The sequence below is a fragment of the Oncorhynchus kisutch genome, linkage group LG30, assembly GCF_002021735.2.
Source record: "Oncorhynchus kisutch isolate 150728-3 linkage group LG30, Okis_V2, whole genome shotgun sequence".
NCBI lineage: Eukaryota > Metazoa > Chordata > Actinopteri > Salmoniformes > Salmonidae > Oncorhynchus > Oncorhynchus kisutch.
The window spans coordinates 8999232-9017061 of NC_034203.2; the positions used below are offsets into that span (position 1 = coordinate 8999232).

The 17830-nt window shown below is 45.8% G+C and overlaps 1 protein-coding gene across 2 annotated transcripts; it reads left to right on the forward strand.

The window, feature by feature from the left end:
• Positions 1 to 2174: 2174 nt before the first annotated feature.
• LOC109875345 (lactosylceramide 1,3-N-acetyl-beta-D-glucosaminyltransferase A) lies at positions 2175 to 16493 on the forward strand. 2 transcript variants are annotated; one of them, XM_020467672.2, is made up of 2 exons: positions 2175 to 2517; positions 14333 to 16493. In XM_020467672.2, exon 2 carries the CDS (start codon positions 14669 to 14671, stop codon positions 15830 to 15832), a length of 1164 nt encoding a protein of 387 aa, XP_020323261.1. In that variant the 5' UTR covers positions 2175 to 2517; positions 14333 to 14668; the 3' UTR covers positions 15833 to 16493. The 2 variants fall into 2 exon arrangements, with proteins under 2 accessions (XP_020323261.1, XP_031666550.1); XM_031810690.1 differs by lacking the exon at positions 2175 to 2517 and adding an exon at positions 9119 to 9747.
• The last annotated feature ends 1337 nt before the right edge of the window (positions 16494 to 17830 follow it).

The following is a 17830-nucleotide window of genomic DNA, read 5'->3' on the forward strand; positions in this document are numbered from 1 at the left end:
AATAGTCGAAATCGGTGAAGTGAAATTTAAAAAATAACTTGTTTCATACAATAAACGGAAAAGTGGTCTGTGCATATGCTTTCACCCCCTTTGCTATGAAGCCCCTAAATAAGATCTGGTGCAACAAATTACCTTCAGAAGTCACATAATTAGTTAAATAAAGTCCACGTGTGTGCAGTCTAAGTGTCACATGATCTCAGTATAATACACCTGTTCTGAAAGGCCCCAGAGTCTGCAACACTACTAAGCAAGGGGCACCAACAAGCAAGCGGCACAATGATGACCAAGGAGCTCTCCAAACAGGTCAGGAACAAAGTTGTGGGAAGTACAGATCAGGGTTGGGTTATAAAAAAATATCCAAATCTTTGAACATCCCACAGAGCACCATTAAATCCATTATTAAAAAATGGAAAGTATATGGCACCACAGCAAACATGCCAAGAGATGGCTGTCCACCAAAACTCACGGACCAGGCAAGGAGGGCATTAATCAGAGAGGCAACAAAGAGACCAACGATAACCCTGAAGGAGCTGCAAAACTCCACAGCAGAGATTGGAGTATCTGTCCATAGGACCACTTTAAACCATACGCTCCACAGAGCTCGGCTTTACGGAAGAGTGGGCAGAAAAAAGCCCTTGCTTAAAGAACAAAATAAGCAAACACATTTGGTGTTCGCCAAAAGGCACGTGGGAGGCTCCCCAAACATATGGAAGAAGGTACTCTGGTCAGATGAGACTAAAATTGAGCTTTTTGGTCAACAAGGAAAATGCTATGTCTGGCGCAAACCCAACACCTCCCATCACCCCGAGAACACCACTCTCACAGTGAAGCATGGTGGTGGCAGCATCATGCTGTGGGGATGTTTTTCATCGGCAGATACTGGGAAACTGGTCAGAATTGAAGGAATGCTGGGTGGCGCTAAATACAGGGAAATTCTTGAGGGAAACCTGTTTCAGTCTTCCAGAGATTTGAGATTGGTACAGAGGTTCACCTTCCAGCAGGACAATGACCCTAAGCATACTGCTAAAGCAACACTCGAGTGGTTTAAGGGGAAACATTTAAATGTCTTGGAATGGCCTAGTCAAAGCCCAGACCTCAATCTAATTGAGGATCTGTGGTATGACTTAAAGAATGCTGTACACCATGCTGTACACCATCCAACTTGAAGGAGCAGTTTTGCCTTGAACAATGGGCAAAAATCCCAGTGGCTAGATGTGCCAAGCTTATAGAGACATACCCCGAGAGACTTGCAGCTGTAATTGCTACAAAAGGTGGCTCTACAAAGTATTGACTTTGGGGGGTGAATAGTTAAGCACGCTCAAGTTCTGTTTTTTTGTCTTATTTTTATTGTTACACAATAGCAAATATTTTGCATCTTCAGAGTGGTAGGCATGGTGTGTAAATCAAATGATACAACCCCCCCCAAAGTCAATTTTAATTCCAAGTTGTAAGGCAACAAAAAAGGAAAAATGCCAAGGGCGGTGAATATTTTCGCAAGCCACTGTAGATGAGTATCATGTTATATGTAGATGTGTATAATGTTATGTGTAGATGAGTATCGTGTTATATGTAGATGAGTATCATATCATATGTAGATGTGTATAATGTTTAACGTAGATGTATATAATTTTATATGTAATGTGTATAACGTTATATGTAGATGTGTATAAGGTTATATGTAGATGTGTATAAGGTTATATGTAGATGTGTATAATGTTATGTAGATGAGTATAATGTTATATGTAGATGAGTATAATGTTATATGTAGATGAGTATAATGTTATATGTAGATGAGTATAATGTTATATGTAGATGTGTATAATGTTATATGTAGATGTGTATAGTGTTTTGTTGGAAAGACGTGACAATCTCAACCCAGCCTCATATGGTAATAGATACTTGACACAGATCATTTCCTTTGTCTTTACTTTCTCTTTATGCGATGAGTATTACGGTATGTGTGGAAATGTATTCATGATCTGGAACTAAAGTTGCTGTTCTGTTTGTTTATAGATGTAATATTGTCAAGGGAAAACCTCTGCTTGTAAATGTGTGGGCAGGCTGTGGAGGTGAAGGAAGTATTTTGCTCCCTCATCTGTGCTTCTTCCTTCCTCCCTCACTTCCTCTGCCGCACCCTCACAGTGTGTGTGTGAGGGGAAATGAGCAGGAGGTAGTAGCAACCAAGGCAACAGATACTCACAAGCAGAGCATTCACACGCTCTGGACAGAGTGAGGCTCATACACTAACACACAGCTTAACTGGCAGCTGCTGCCACTGCTCCTGAAAAGTAGAGTGTGTGTGTGTGTGTGACTACACCCTAATCACTCCAGGGAGAGGTACATTGAAATACTTCCAGAGCTATTACAAGGAGAGAATCTGTACAGGAGGGGAGAGAGCGAGAGAACTCAATTCACTGAACTCAACAGGAGGTGGTTGTTATTAGGCTACCGGGACTACTTCTTCTTACAACTAGTCACTTGGATACATAGCAGCAGCATTGATACTTTCTCTCAGCGGTAAGTGGCATGGTGTGCTCAGCAAGGATTCTTTCAAGTGTGAGATCTATTTATACGACCTGTGACTTTGGAGCTACGCTGATAGAGAAGGCTCACTTTCACAGAAGCTGGTTTTAGACTGAGTTAATTGTGTGAGTAAGGAACCCACCGGGTTTGAACTTGCGCTTCCATGAAGAATTCAATAATATCATCAAAACCATTAATATGATCAAAAATGATTAGCAGAATCTGTTTAAACTGTTTCAGGATGTGTACTGAGGATTGTACCGAGGCCAAACTATGTCCGTTTCATTTTATTTCACCCAAGATGGAGTAAGAAATATTAATGGTAAATAAGTTGATTTGAAGTTGGTTGTCATGTGAGCAACTGAACAATTAGCTTCAGTGTTTTTCTTTTTTTTGCCTTTTAGTGCTGTCTAAGAGTGTATCACATTGCAGGAATATTTTATCCAGTGTTGAAGACAAGGTGACCAATTCAATTGGAATTAACACAGTTGGCAGTGGATGTGGAGCACCTGTCAGCCCGGCATAGTGATGTCTCTTTAAGACAGGTCTCATGCTGAGGCAATTTAGTAACACAGTTTGCTTTGTTGATCTTTACCGGTACCTTGCTGGCCCATGTTGACTCCAATGCTTCTCACAGTTGTGTCAAGTTGACTGGATGTCCTTTGGGTGGTGGACCATTCTTGATACACACAGGAAACTGTTGAGCGTGAAATACCCAGCAGTGTTGCATTTTGACACACTCAAACCGGTGCACCTGTCTACCATACTCCGTTCAAAGGCACTTCAATCTTTTATCGTCCCATTCACTCTTTGAATGGCACATATACACAATCCATGTCTCAAGACTTTAAAAAAATCCTCCTTTAACCGGTCTCCTCCCCTTCATCTACACTGATTGAAGTGGATTCAACAGGTGAAATCAATAAGGGATCATAGCTTTTACCTGTATTCGCCTACGTTCCTAATGTTTTGTACACTCTATTTCCGCAATGTGAGGTTGGAATAATACTGTGAGAATTATGATAATGCCCTATTAGCGTAAGAGCTGTTTAAAAAGATCACCTGAAATGTCTGCCTGTTTTGGTGGGATGGACCTTTGGCCTGCCTGTAAATTAGTTAACAGACCAATAAGAAAGACCTCTCTGCCAATAACAGCTAGTTTTTAGTATTCCCCACTCAGACCACTCCCAGACGGTTCTAGCTAAATTCTTGACTGAGAAATTGGTCTTTGCTAAGAAGCAGTTTCTTTCTTACCATTTTAATTGAAAACAATCACAGTAAGGCACTTCATTGTTATTGAGAAATGATTTGATATTGAGATAAAAAAAAAACATCTGCATTGGACCTGTAACATCAAACCCAAGGCAATACTGATATTTCCTGAAAAACATGTTTGAGTGAACAGGATCCATCTGCGCAATAAATCACAGGGTTGCATTTACTTGAAAGGTTAAAGGAAGGAAGTAACTTAAGTAAAGGTAAGGACATACCACATATTACAAACCGCACAAACAAAACCTGTTGAACAAGGTTTACTGGCAGACGTCAATGATGAGACTTGAGGTGAGGCACACCTTGGTCTTTGTTAGATTGTTAGGCCATGGCACCATCTCCGGGAAAGCCAATAAAAAAACCTTATCTTTTTAACAGAGTACCTAAGTGCCTGGGCAGTACACTCAATATGTCTTATGTCAAAGGTCAAAGACGCCAGTACACACACAATTACAAGGTGCGCAATACATCGTAGTAACACAACGTTGACTGCTATTCAGAGTCGCATATTAAAATATTGACTTATTACTTTCATTTAGCAATGAATAATGACACCTCATTTCATATACGGTAAGCTGTTCCCGATAAACTCCTGATTTAGCTCAACTAGAACATTTTCAGACACTTTTCTCTTTCAAAAAGCTGGTTAAACATATCAAAGTTCACAGAGCTGGTAGTGAAAGAACACAAAAAAAAAAAAAATTCTTGAGCCATTGTCTGAACACTCTGAACACTGTCTAAACAGTTCATTACATCTAAACACGGACTCATCCAGGCATGGGCTTTACTGTAACACACAAACAGTCAACGTTCTCATCAATACATGAGGGTTTCTGAAAGTTTTTTTGAGGTTCGACAAATCCGCATTGCCTCATCTCACATTTATTAGAAGGCTGACACATTTCTCAGGCAGAGAGAGAGAGAGAGAGAAACTATGAAGAGAGAAGGATAGAACAAGAGAGATTCTGAGTGAGTGACCCCATTAGGAAGAAGCAGGCTAATGATGTTTAAAAAGCTCTCGGGGCGCGACAGCCCGGTGGTTTGCCTGGATTCCCAAGCCCATCCATGATCCCCCCCCCCCCCCCCCCCTTGTTTTTTACCCAGGCCAAATGGGCGGAACAGCCTATTCTCATCCACGCTCTCATTGTGCTCCCAGAGCTATTCTGATGCCCTCCATTGTACACTTTCCACGGCTCTCAGCGGTTTTGGTGGGTCCACATCTTAAACCCCTCCATTATGGGAGAACCCCCAGCGCCACATTTGGCTGTGCTGGCTTTTATCATTCACCGGCCGCACGTTTGACTTCTCAGCTAATGTCACACAAACACACAGCAGGAAGTTAGAGAAGAGGAACAAAACAGAAGTACTTCTTTTTATGGTATGAAACTGCTTTAGTTTGAATGACAAGCATATAGGTTTCAAACAGGTACAAAAATAGCATAGGAGGCTGCTGAGGGGGGGAAGATTCATAGTATTGGCCAGAACAAAGCTAACATATCAAACCATGACTACGGTCCAAACACTTAAAAGACACACCCTATGTCCTCAGCCCTCAAATTAAGTGGACACTTCTGATGACATATCATGACGTCTGACGTCTGATGAGTATACACTTGCAGGGCGAGGGAGGAAGGAATGATGGACCATCCTCGGGCTGAAATTTGTCACTTGTTCATCCCGTGATGATTGTGTTTTCAGCCACCGGTAGCTTGTGGTTGCTGTATATGCGCTACAGTCAATTATGATTCCATGTCTACTTATGTATATATATATATATATATACATTTATCAATATATATATACATTTATTAATATACACCTACTGTATGATAGCTAGCAAATTAATTAGCTAGCTAATGTTAGCCAGCCTAGCTGGAACTTCTGAAGAAGGAAAATGTTTTATTTCTACAATTTCCAAAAGCTAACCAAACAAAAACATTAACTTTTTACCAGACGTGTTTGTGCCGTCATGTGCATTAGTAGCACAATTTGTAATTTATTTGCATTCGCTTTTACTTACACTTGTATGTTGATTTTAAGTTTTCGCTGACTTTTCTTAGTGGATGTACAATCGTCGCAAAATGAATTATGGGGAGTTTCAGGGCCCAGAGTGAACATTACTGTATACTCGCAAAGCCGAAAAATGAGGGCTGAGGCGTTTACGTTGCAAACTTCCCTTGCTTGGCTAATCATTTGGACCACCCTCCAAGGTGGCGACGTAAGTGGACGAGGGTGTGTCTTTTAAGTGTTTGGAAACAGCCCATGTGTTTGACATATTTGATGCCATTCCCCCGATTCCGCTCCAGCCATTTACCATGAGCCCGTCCTCTCCAAATAAGATGCCACCAACCTCCTGTGATATATAGTATACTGTATATAATATAGTATACGGTATATATTACATGGGACCGATATTAGTATTTTTACGCACATCATGTCCAAATCTTCTGAAAGTATCTCAAATTGATTGTGAAGCTCACAAAAGTCACTTATAGATGATTTGAACATCATGCTCAGAAAATGCTAATATCAGTCCCATGACTTTTAGCATTTGGTAACAGTGACAGCCACTGCCAGGGAAACTAAACCAAAGCATGGGTTGCTGTCATACCTTGCACATAGAGTGCTTACAGGGTAAGGAGACCAGTGTGTAATTCTGTAATTTGGGTGAACTATCACTCTGCATATTAACCGCTCCAGTGATGAATAATCCTTCAAAGCCCTGGCAGGTAATATTTATTATCTCAACATACACAGTGGCTTAGACATTGGCCAGTGAAACATGCCTCTGTGTGCCTGTATGACTAAAAGGCCCCACAATTCATCATTATGACACTCAATTACCCTGATTATCTGAAAAAGCATTGCGATCCGTCAAAGGCTCTCTTTCAATTATCCATTTGACATCTCACGTGGAAACAGCGTTCCACGACCTCCGGCCATGCATCCATTTTCTAACACCCACCGCCACAGAGTGCACATAGCAGCCCAATGTGGTTCGTCTCCCACTCTTAACTTGAGCAGGAAGACCCAGCCCTCATGGGCCGACATCATGTATGGCTACCCTGAGGACCTTCACCCACTTTTCCAGGGCTTGGCGAGGGTATGACCAACCTCTTCCAGGCAGCGGAGGAGGAAGAGGACGAGGAGGCAAAAGCCGCTAGGCCCTCTTCCGCCCTTAGAGGGGCATCGATGGCGGATGACATATACACTGTATTCTCTCATTGATGTCTGTAAACAGGCAGCGTGCCATGGGAGAAATCTGTCCAGCCTGTTGGGCAACGAGAAAGCAGATTTCCTTGGCGCTTCTGCCGCATGGTCCGGCTGTCGCTGCCATGCGGCAGAAGCCTTAAACTTCTCCCTGCCCTATAGAATCGGGAATGGGTATGCCGGGTAGCCACAAGCCAAGGCTTCACTTCAGGGAGAGGGCAAATTCGCTGAAACCAGGGTGTTCCGCGGGAAGCCCACCGCGACACAGTGGGATCTCCAAATAGGGTCCGACAGTGGGGGAAACAGCATTTCGCTGCAGCCGCATCGAGGTTCCTCCCATTTGATTCCCCTGCTACGAAAGGGCACCTCCACTATGAGGGAGAGACGTCTCTGCTCCTAAAGAGACCCATTCTCATGCATTAGCTCTCAAGAAAGACGGAGGGAATTCACTATACCCCCGAGTGCCCTCCGTGCCATGGCGCTCCCCCCGGCTCTAGTTCTAGCAGCTGGGGCAGGAAGACTAATTGTCAGTTGCCACCAAGCACTTTCCCCTTGTTCCAGTGTGTCAACACTGCCCTTCTAAATAAAAAAACTCTGCTGTCTCCAGGCGAGATGCTAAGCACACAAAGCAAACATACAATGAAAAGGACTCCATCGCCACCAGAGGGCACTCCAGCAGGGAACTGGTGTGCATGTGAAGTCCAGCCCTGCATCTGAGTCTGATCCACAGTTACGAAGAGGTGCAGACTGCAATTCTCTCTCTGAGACCACTAGTTTTCAACTGAATTTTGGAATCCGTAGCGACTGGCGACTCGGCACACATAATAAAGCAGGAAATCTTCTCTTTATTAAGCAAAGGACCTATCAGGGCGATAGCAGTAGCAGAGAGCCACCTCGGCTTCTACTTCCCGGTACTTCCTGCTTCCCAAGAAATGGGGAGGGTTTTGCTCCATTCTGGACCTATGTGTTCTCGACAGCTATTTGACGAAATTCACATTCCGTCTGCTTACAGAGGTACGATCTTAATTTGAGCCAGTTTGCTCAGCAGGAAAATATTATGTGGATTAAAATGAATGGAAATATTTTTTGTAGGAGTTGATACATTTTTAGTTAGTGGAAATTACAAACTTTGGGAGCCTTTTTAAAGCCTGAGTTTAAAAAGGCTTCTAAAGTTTGAATTTCCTGACGTACAGGAAAATTCTCAGCAACACGTTCGCCAGGTGTACAGTGTTTCCTCTGACACATTGGTACGGCTGGCTTCCAGATTAAGCGGGCGTTGTGGTTTGGGACAGGACTGTAACTACCAATTGGATACCACCAATATTGGGGAGAAAAAGGGGTAAAAAAAGAGTGATCAAATTAAGATTCTACATGTGTGCGTTCAACGTGCTGTCTCGGTGAACCTACAGGTTTCTGAGGCTAGCGCTAACTTCCTGAACGTTCAGAAAGTGTGTAGAGGTAGCACTCTAATTGTCTATGTATGTGAGTCTCCACCTACATAGACAATTACCTGCTTTGCTCCCCAACACGGGGACAAGCGGAACAAGACACAACTTCCCTGGTAAACCCACCTCTCCGAGCTAGGGTTCCAGATAATTCAGAAAAACAGCTGCTTGGTGCTATCACAGAGATTAGAATACCTAGGCTTAATGCTGGATTCTCTCTCTTGGAAGACCACATCATGTCCCTTTGACAGTGCCTCTCCCTGTTCAACAACGTGTATTCAAGATTTGCCTCCAAGTGCTGGGGTTGATGGCATCCACCATCTCAGTAGTGCCTCTTGGTCTACTGAGGATAAGAGACTTTCAGCGCTGGGTGTTAGCCCCAAACCTGTGTACACGGCTTCAGCTCAATTGCCAGATAGAGGTAACTTCCATGTGTCTCTTGGCTCTCTGTCACTGGAAAAATAAAACTTGATCTTTGTTCCTGGCACTCCCCTAGGGTAGATAGTGGTGAAGACAGATGCATCACTCAAGGGCTGGGACACAGTTCACGAGGGAAATGCAATAAAATGAGTTTAGACTCCACAACTCAGCATTTCTCACATAAATGACATTGAAATGTTGATAGTGCTTTTTTCACTGAAACACTTTCGACTCTCCCTTTGGAATTGTCTTGATCAGAACGGACAATACGACTGTAGTGGCATACATCAACCCGCCAGAGTGGCACTCGCTCCCTGTGTTTAAACAGACTATCCGTCTGGATTATCCTGTTAAGCAGCGCACACTTACCGTCCCTACGAGAGACTCATGTCGTACCGAACACAGGCGCAGACTTATTTTCCAGAGGGAGTCCCAATCTAGGGGATGGAGACTTCTCCCCCAAGTGGTGAAACAGATCTGGGAAAGATACGGTCAAGCATTCGTAGATATAACGTTTGTGCCTATTCCATAAGATCGGTCTTGTGAAAGCTGCCTTTTTCTACACGAGAAGAACTGGACAAGGAAATCCTCATGAAATTGTACGTAAATTGAATAAGTCACCACCTTAAAAAAAAAAGTGACTCTCATGAACCCAACCGTGTCGGTTGTTTGGCTCTACGACATCCACAAGCTTTGCGGCAGTTGTCTGAACTTTTGTCGAGGACGTCCTCATTTTTAAGAGGTCTTCTCACAAGACCAACTGTCCAGACCGAACCGTTGGAGCTACAAAGGAATATCTCACCAATATCTCACGAACACGAAGGTGTAGGTTGTTTTGCTTCACGACACACGCATGCTTCAGGGGAGTCTTCTGAAGGTAACCCAGTACCGGGCTGTAAAAAATGACAAAAAGTGCATAGGGGGTAAAATGTGCCCTGAATAATGTGATCAAACATGGTTCTAAATTTCAAATGCTTCAAAAACTTATTCCTAATGTTTTATTTTTAGACTGTCTGTTTTGCTATTTACAAATGTGTTATATATATATTATACCTACAGGGGTCCGAAAATGACTAAATTATACATTTGAGATATTGCGATGCAAGGGCTTAGACCTATAGGGGTTGTAAGGTCTCTCTCTAGCTGCTATCTCGGCCTGTCATACAGGCTTCGACAAGACACCCCGTTATGTTGTTTCCTGTTATGTCCGGTTCCCAAGTCTTTAGTCCCGTCGTGGGATTTTTCTATTGTGCTTGAGGCTATTTCACAGCTAGCTAGAGTCACTGGAAATCGTGGAGATGAAATATCTCCTTTAAGACCATGTAACTGGTCGCCCTTACCTCGACGAAGTGAGTGAGTACATGCACTGTCAGTTCACCATTAGTGTTTACAATTTGCCCGGGGCTTTTCGAAGGTTACCTTGTTACTCAACCCTGCCTTTATGCCGAAAGTTAGTGCCAATTACAATTGTCTCGCCTTGGAGCTTGTGGCTTTCCACTCCCCGCCTTTCCCTTCTATGGAAGAGGAGCGGCTATGTAGTTTGTGTCCAGTATGCGAGTTGCGCATATACTTGGATAGGACAAGAGCTTTGCCCAAGAGCGACCAACACTTTGTGTCCTGGGCACCTTTCTGCAAGGGGAGGCCCCTTTCTCTTCCACATTGTATTGTGGAAGCTATTATATTGGCCTATAATAGAAAGGGGTCACAGCCTCTGGAGGGCCTACGTGCTTCTACACCTGCATTGCTTGCTGTTTGGGGTTTAAGGCTGGGTTTCTGTACTGCACTTTGATATATCAGCTGATGTAAGAAGGGCTATATAAATACTTTTGATTTGATTTGTATAACTACCTCTTGGGCATGGTTCAAGGGCATCTCCTTACAGGAGATTTTGCCAAGCGGCTTGCTGGGCATTCCCTCATACTTTTATGAGGTTCTACCGACTAGATGCCACTGCACCTTCATTGGCGCATACTGTCCCTCAGTGTCGGGACCTCTTGAGTGTTGATACGTTGGAACTACCTGGCTTCGGAGAGCATGTGCGATACGAGAGTGGGCCATGTCCCTCTAGTGAGATGTCAAATCAAATCATTGAAAGAGAACTTAAGGTTACTTGTTGTAATCCAGGTTCTCTGACATTATGAGTGAGACATCTCACCACAATCCCCTACTTGCAAGAGTGTGAGGAAGTTCGGCATGCTCGAGAATGTCTCACAAACCAGGCGAGTGGCTCTTTAGTGTGGGGGGAGGGGCTCCCTCATTTGCCATTCGACCTGACTGTCACGTTCTGACCATCGTTCGTATGTGTTTTCCTTGTTTTAGTGTTGGTCAGGACGTGAGCTGGGTGGGCATTCTATGTTGTGTGTCTGGTTTGTCTATTTCTATGTTTGGCCTGATATGGTTCTCAATCAGAGGCAGGTGTTAGTCATTGTCTCTGATTGGGAACCATATTTAGGTAGCCTGTTTTGTGTTGGGTTTTGTGGGTGATTGTTCCTGTCTTTGTGTTTTCACCAGATAGGGCTGTTTCGGTTTTCACATTTCATTATTTTGTAGTTTATTCATGTATAGTTTTTTCCTTTTATTAAAATATCATGAATCATCAGCACGCTGCATTTTGGCCCGATCCTTGTTCCACCTCTTCGTCAGAGGAGGAGATAGAAGAGAACCGTTACAGAATCACCCACCACAACAGGACCAAGCAGCGTGTCAACAGGCAGGAGCAGCAGGAGAATCAACAGCGGCAGCAGGAGATACGTAATAAGGAATTCTGGACATGGGAGGAAATCCTCGACGGGAGAGGACCCTGGGCTAAACCAGGGGAGTATAGCCGCCCCAAGGTGCAGCAGGAGAGGAGGCAACAGGAGCAGCCCAAAGAGGAGTACAGTATGGACTATACTTCTTGGGAGGAGATAGACAGGTGGGCGGTCGACCCAGGGAGAGTGCCGGAGCCCGCCTGGGATTCGATGGAGCAGTGCGCGGAAGGTTATCGGAGAATGAGGTTGGCGAAGCAAGCACGGCGAGTCAGCCCCAAAAATGTATTGGGGGGAGGGCTCAGGGAGAGTGTGGCAGAGTCAGGAGTCAGACCTGAGCCAACTCTCCCTGTTTATCGTGAGGAGCCAAGGAGGAGACCAGAACCAGAGCCGGTGTTGGAGGTGAGCGAAGCAGAGACTGTGAAGGAGTTAATGGGGAAATTGGAGGAGAAAGAAATGAGGGAGTTGCTGTGTTGGTGCTTTAAGCATGGAATTCGCCCGACGGAGCGTGTCGGGGATTTGATGGCACCTGGGTCAGCGATTCATACTCGTCCTGAGGTGCGCGTTAGTCGGCTGGTGAAGATGGTGCCAGCCTCACGCACCAGGCCTCCTGTGCACCTCCCTAACCTTGCACGTCCTGTGCCAGCCCTGCTCTCAAGATCTCCAGTACGTCTTCACGGTCTAGCCCATCCTGTGCCACCTCCACACACCAGCCCTCCAGTGGCAGCTTCCCGCACCAGGCTTCCTGTGCGTGTCCTCGGCCCAGTACCACCAGTGCCAGCACCACGCATCAGGTCTACAGTGCGCCTCGCCTCTCCAGCGCTGCCGGAGCCTTTCTCCTCTCCTGTGCTGTCGGAGTCTCCCGCCTGTTCAGCGCTGACAGAGCCTTCCTCCTCTACTGCGCTGTCGGTAGTATCCCGCCTGTTCAGCGCAGCCAGAGCTGCCAGTCTGCATGAAGCAGCCAGAGCTGCCAGTCTGCATGGAGCAGCCAGAGCTGCTAGTCTGCAAGGAGCTGCCAGCCTGCATGGAGCAGCCAGAGCTACCAGTCTGCATGAAGCAGCCGGAGCTGCCAGTCAGCCAGACTCTTCCAGATCTGCCAGTCAACCAGACTCTTCCAGATCCGCCAGTCAGCCGGACTCTTCCAGATCCGCCAGTCAGCCAGACTCTTCCAGATCTGCCAGTCAACCAGACTCTTCCAGATCCGCCAGTCAACCAGACTCTTCCAGTGCTGCCAGTCTGCCCAGCGCCGCAAGTCTGCCCAGCGCCGCCAGTGCCGCCAGTCTGCCCAGCGCCGCCAGTGCCGCCAGTCTGTCCAGCGCCGCAAGTGCCGCCAGTCTGCCAGGATCAGTTAGATCCGCCAGTCAGCCAGGATCCGCCAGTCTGCCAGGATCCACCAGTCAGCCAGGATCTACCAGTCAGCCAGGATCTGCCGGAACCACCAGCCAGCGAGGATCTGCTAGATCCATCAACCTGCCAGAGCTTCCTCTCAGTCCTGAGCTTCCTCTTGAGCTTCCCCTCAGTCCTGAGCTTCCCCTCAGTCCCGAGCTACCCCTCAGTCCTGAGCTACCTCAGTCCGGAGCTGCCCCTCAGTCCAGTGGGGCCGGTTGTTAGGTTTCCTAGGCCAAGGTTAGCGGCGAGGGTCGCCACTCAAGGGACGCTAAGGAGGTGGACTAAGACAATTATGGAGTGGGGTCCACGTCCAGCGCCAGAGCCGCCACCGCGGACAGGATGCCCACCCAGACCCTCCCCTATAGGTTTAGGTTGTGCGTTCGGAGTCCGCACCTTGGGGGGGGGGGGGGTACTGTCACGTTCTGACCATCGTTCGTATGTGTTTTCCTTGTTTTAGTGTTGGTCAGGACGTGAGCTGGGTGGGCATTCTATGTTGTGTGTCTGGTTTGTCTATTTCTATGTTTGGCCTGATATGGTTCTCAATCAGAGGCAGGTGTCAGTCATTGTCTCTGATTGGGAACCATATTTAGGTAGCCTGTTTTGTGTTGGGTTTTGTGGGTGATTGTTCCTGTCTTTGTGTTTTCACCAGATAGGGCTGTTTCGGTTTTCACATTTCATTATTTTGTAGTTTATTCATGTATAGTTTTTTCCTTTTATTAAAATATCATGAATCATCAGCACGCTGCATTTTGGTCCGATCCTTGTTCCACCTCTTCGTCAGAGGAGGAGATAGAAGAGAACCGTTACACTGACGGTCTCCGACAGACGTGTATGATTCGTTCTTCAAGACTCTCATAAGATTCTGGGGAATCTCTCTACTGAGATGTCTCACTCATAATATCAGAGAACCGGGGTTATGCAAGTAAGCTTAAGTTATAGAAGCAAAAGCTAAGCTAACTATGAGTAAATATGGCAACTGTTTGGTAGCTAACACTTTACATTAAAAATGTTAAGTCTTTACATTAAGTTGCTCTTGTACCTGTGTAGTAATATTGTTATTACTCTAGTGATAACATTGCATTAACTAACATTGTATTGAGAAGTTAAAACATTGTAGTTTCTAGATGAATTACAGAGTAAATACACAGCAGAGCAGCCTAATGGAAAATGTTTCCAACTGTTTAAGAACGACCAGACCGCGTCAAAACTCTAATATTCAGTGTCAGACTCGTTGATTGATCTGTTTGTCTGGCTTACTCTAAGGAACATTTTATTGCACTTAATTGTCAACACAGAGTAAAACGTGCATTCTCTGTTCCATTTCAGAGCCATGGTCGGCAACCTGGGGATGCTGGACGAGTCGGAGCCACTATGAGGACGGCTGTGTGGGAATCAGTAACAACAGGAGTGTGAGTGACTCGCCAGATAGAGGCAATGCTTTCCGGGAGGCCCTCCTGTGAATCTCCCCGAAACACGCATGACTCCTGCTCCAGGTGGGAAAACTAGGATGGAACACACACACACTGCTCTGCAAAGAGCCACAGGAACAACTACCTCAGCAGCTGCTCTTTCACACACAAAGACACGCATACCACTGTTGCCATCACCACTCTGACCTGACAGAGGAAGAACACCGGAAGGTTCCGGAATACATTTTCCAGGATGTTTGTGAATTTCCGGCGGATCCGCAAGTGCCAGTGCGTGCAGTTGATGACCACATGCCTGGTGCTGTCGGTGGTGATGGTATGCTGGGAGCAGCTGGACAGTGGCATGGTGAGCCACATCAACTCCTACTCTTACCGCTACCTGGTCAACAGCTACACTTTCATCAACAAGAGCTTCACCATCCCACGACAGGAGGCCCACATGTTCAGTAACCACCGCTACCTACTCAACCACCCGTACAAGTGTTCAGGAGAGAAGGACATTTTACTGCTTCTGCTCATCAAGTCCTCCCCGGAGAACTTCGAGAGACGGCGAGCCATACGGTCGACGTGGGGCAACGAGACCTACATTCGCCAAGACCTGGGGGTGACGGTGAAGGTGATGTTTGTGCTGGGCCTTCCCAAGCAGCATGAGACTGCCCAGACGTGGAGGGGGAGGAGCGGAGGCATCCAGGACAGCCTGGTCGATGAGGACCGCAGGCATGGCGACATGGTCCAGCAGGACTTTGTGGACACGTTCCACAACCTCACCCTCAAGCTTCTGCTACAGTTCCGCTGGGCTCATTTCTACTGCCCGCATGCCCGATTCCTCATGACGGCTGACAATGATATCTTCGTGCACATGCCCAACCTGGTGCGCTACCTGCAGGACATGGACAGGAAGGGCGTGACGGACTTCTGGATCGGTCACGTGCACAGAGGCGCGCCACCGATCCGCCAGAAGGAAAGCAAGTACTACGTCCCGCAAGAGATGTACCCTTGGGCGTCATACCCGGACTACACGGCAGGGGCCGGTTACGTCGTCTCAAGAGACGTGGCGGACAAAATCTACCAGGCCTCATTGACGCTCAATGCCTCGCTGTACATTGACGATGTCTTCATGGGCATCTGTGCCAATGCCATGGGCGTGTCGCCACAGGAACACGTGTACTTCTCAGGCGAAGGCAAGGCGCCCTACCACTTGTGCATCTACGACAAGATGATGACATCGCACGGCCATGTGGCCGACATTTATGAGCTCTGGGAAGCCGCCACAAACCCGGAGGTCAAAAGGGTCACATCGGGACTTTTTGGGAGGTTGTACTGCACGGCAGTGAAACTCACCCTTCTGTGCAGACCCTACTTCTTCAACACCTACCCCTGCAAGGCAGCCTTGTTGTAGTACTGTAAACTTACTGTGTTTGGTCCAAAACGGAGTGCGGGATCATGTTGCTTTCATCACTCCCATTATTTGAAAAGACTGAGGAGGGAAGGGGGGTGGAGAAACGTGTTTTGTGTTAATGGAGGGAGAAACGCATGAGTCATATCTATTGCTGTAAATGTGGGTTTTACATTAACCATCTATCTATATGGTTTTACAGTAACTGTCTATCTATATGGTTTTACAGCAACTGTCTATCTATATGGCCGGCAGTGGTCCAGTTCTTGCTAGCTTTAAGATGTATTGAATAGACCCACCTCTCTGGGAGGGCAGAGACTGAATGTGATGAACAACAGATGCTTCCCAAGGAGATACTGTCCAGACATAATGTTGAAACATAGGATTCACAGTGAATTTCTTCTCCCACTCCCCCATCTCCTTCCATTAAACTGATTGAGAGAATGTTTCCCTGGCCTTGAACTCTGTTGATTATGCGGTTTAAAACTAACTGTGCATGAACACAATTGGCTCATTGTCTGTCGTTTCCCGGTAAGGTTAGCTAAGGTTAACGAGAAGAGACTGTTTATAACTTTATTATAACTTAACAGTCCATATGGTTGGCCGGCAGTATGAAACTGCAAGCAGTCATTTGAAACGGAGGTTAATAAAGTCTTACAAACTCTGCAGTCGTAAGGTGTAAGCTGTCTGGGGTGTAGCAGTACATTAATGTGTAGCCTATGAGTTATTAGTGGTGAATAGTGACACTGACACACACTGTATAGGCTATTATGCATGAGTGCCAAAAGTGTCTATGTTACGAGGTGCAAAATTCCACCTGCAGATACAAAGTATTGTGCATGTCAGCTGATTGCTTATTCTTAATGAATGAATTGTTCTGTAAATTACATGAGGATGCAGGTGAAATATACAGCAGCTTTCAAGCTATTTCTTTGTATTTCATTTGGAAACCCAGCCCAAAGCATATTGGCAGCCTTTTCAACCTGTCGCAAAGTAAACAGGAAACAAACAATGGGCCTCCAGGTAGACTGAAATGTGATACAGACTCAGGGCCAGCTCCAAGGATGAACTATTTTTACTTATTTTTTTTGGGGGGGGGGGGAACTCAGACTGGGTCTCAACTTACTGTTGAAATTTGGTTGTTCATCAGCAGTTCTTCTCTTGTTTTGTCAGTCATTGACAGTCACTCAATTAGCCATGTCAGCTACCAATTTGTTGATTGGTAAATGAGTCTTGCCAGTTATCTAAACCTGCAGGAATTATGGCCGAATACCGACCATGCACACAGAGCACGTGCCCAGGGGCCATGCCTTATTGTTCCTCATATAGAAACGTTTTACCTCTGATTTGCTTCGTTTTAAATACTCCACGCCACAAGGTGGGAGCAGTTTGTTTTGCTTGTCCCTTCTGTGGCTAATGTTGTTGCTAGCTAGCTAAAATTTGTAGTAAGCTATTGTTGACACTAACCATCTGTCGGCTCCCCACGTGGAGGTTCATCAAATCAAATCAAATCAAATGTATTTATATAGCCCTTCGTACATCAGCTGATATCTCAAAGTGCTGTACAGAAACCCAGCCTAAAACCCCAAACAGCAAGCAATGCAGGTGTAGAAGCACGGTGGCTAGGAAAAACTCCCTAGAAAGGCCAAAACCTAGGAAGAAACCTAGAGAGGAACCAGGCTATGTGGGGTGGCCAGTCCTCTTCTGGCTGTGCCGGGTGGAGATTATAACAGAACATGGCCAAGATGTTCAAATGTTCATAAATGACCAGCATGGTCGCATAATAATAAGGTTCATGCTTTCTAATTGGTTCAAAGTCAAATTCTCAGCCACTAACAAGCATTGTTTTTCTACAGTAGAAACAGCAGGTTCGTCGGTACACAGCAGGGACATCTTTTGTTCTATCAAGAGAAGTAACGGCCTCATAAGTACCTATCGGCAGTCAGATTTTTCAGTGTGTCTGTACCATTAGTCACTCTCCTTCAGATATCATTAACATGG

Bases quoted from the DNA above. Each gene is read 5' to 3' on its own strand.
- LOC109875345 (XM_020467672.2), top strand. From the start codon at position 14,669: ATGTTTGTGAATTTCCGGCGGATCCGCAAGTGCCAGTGCGTGCAGTTG.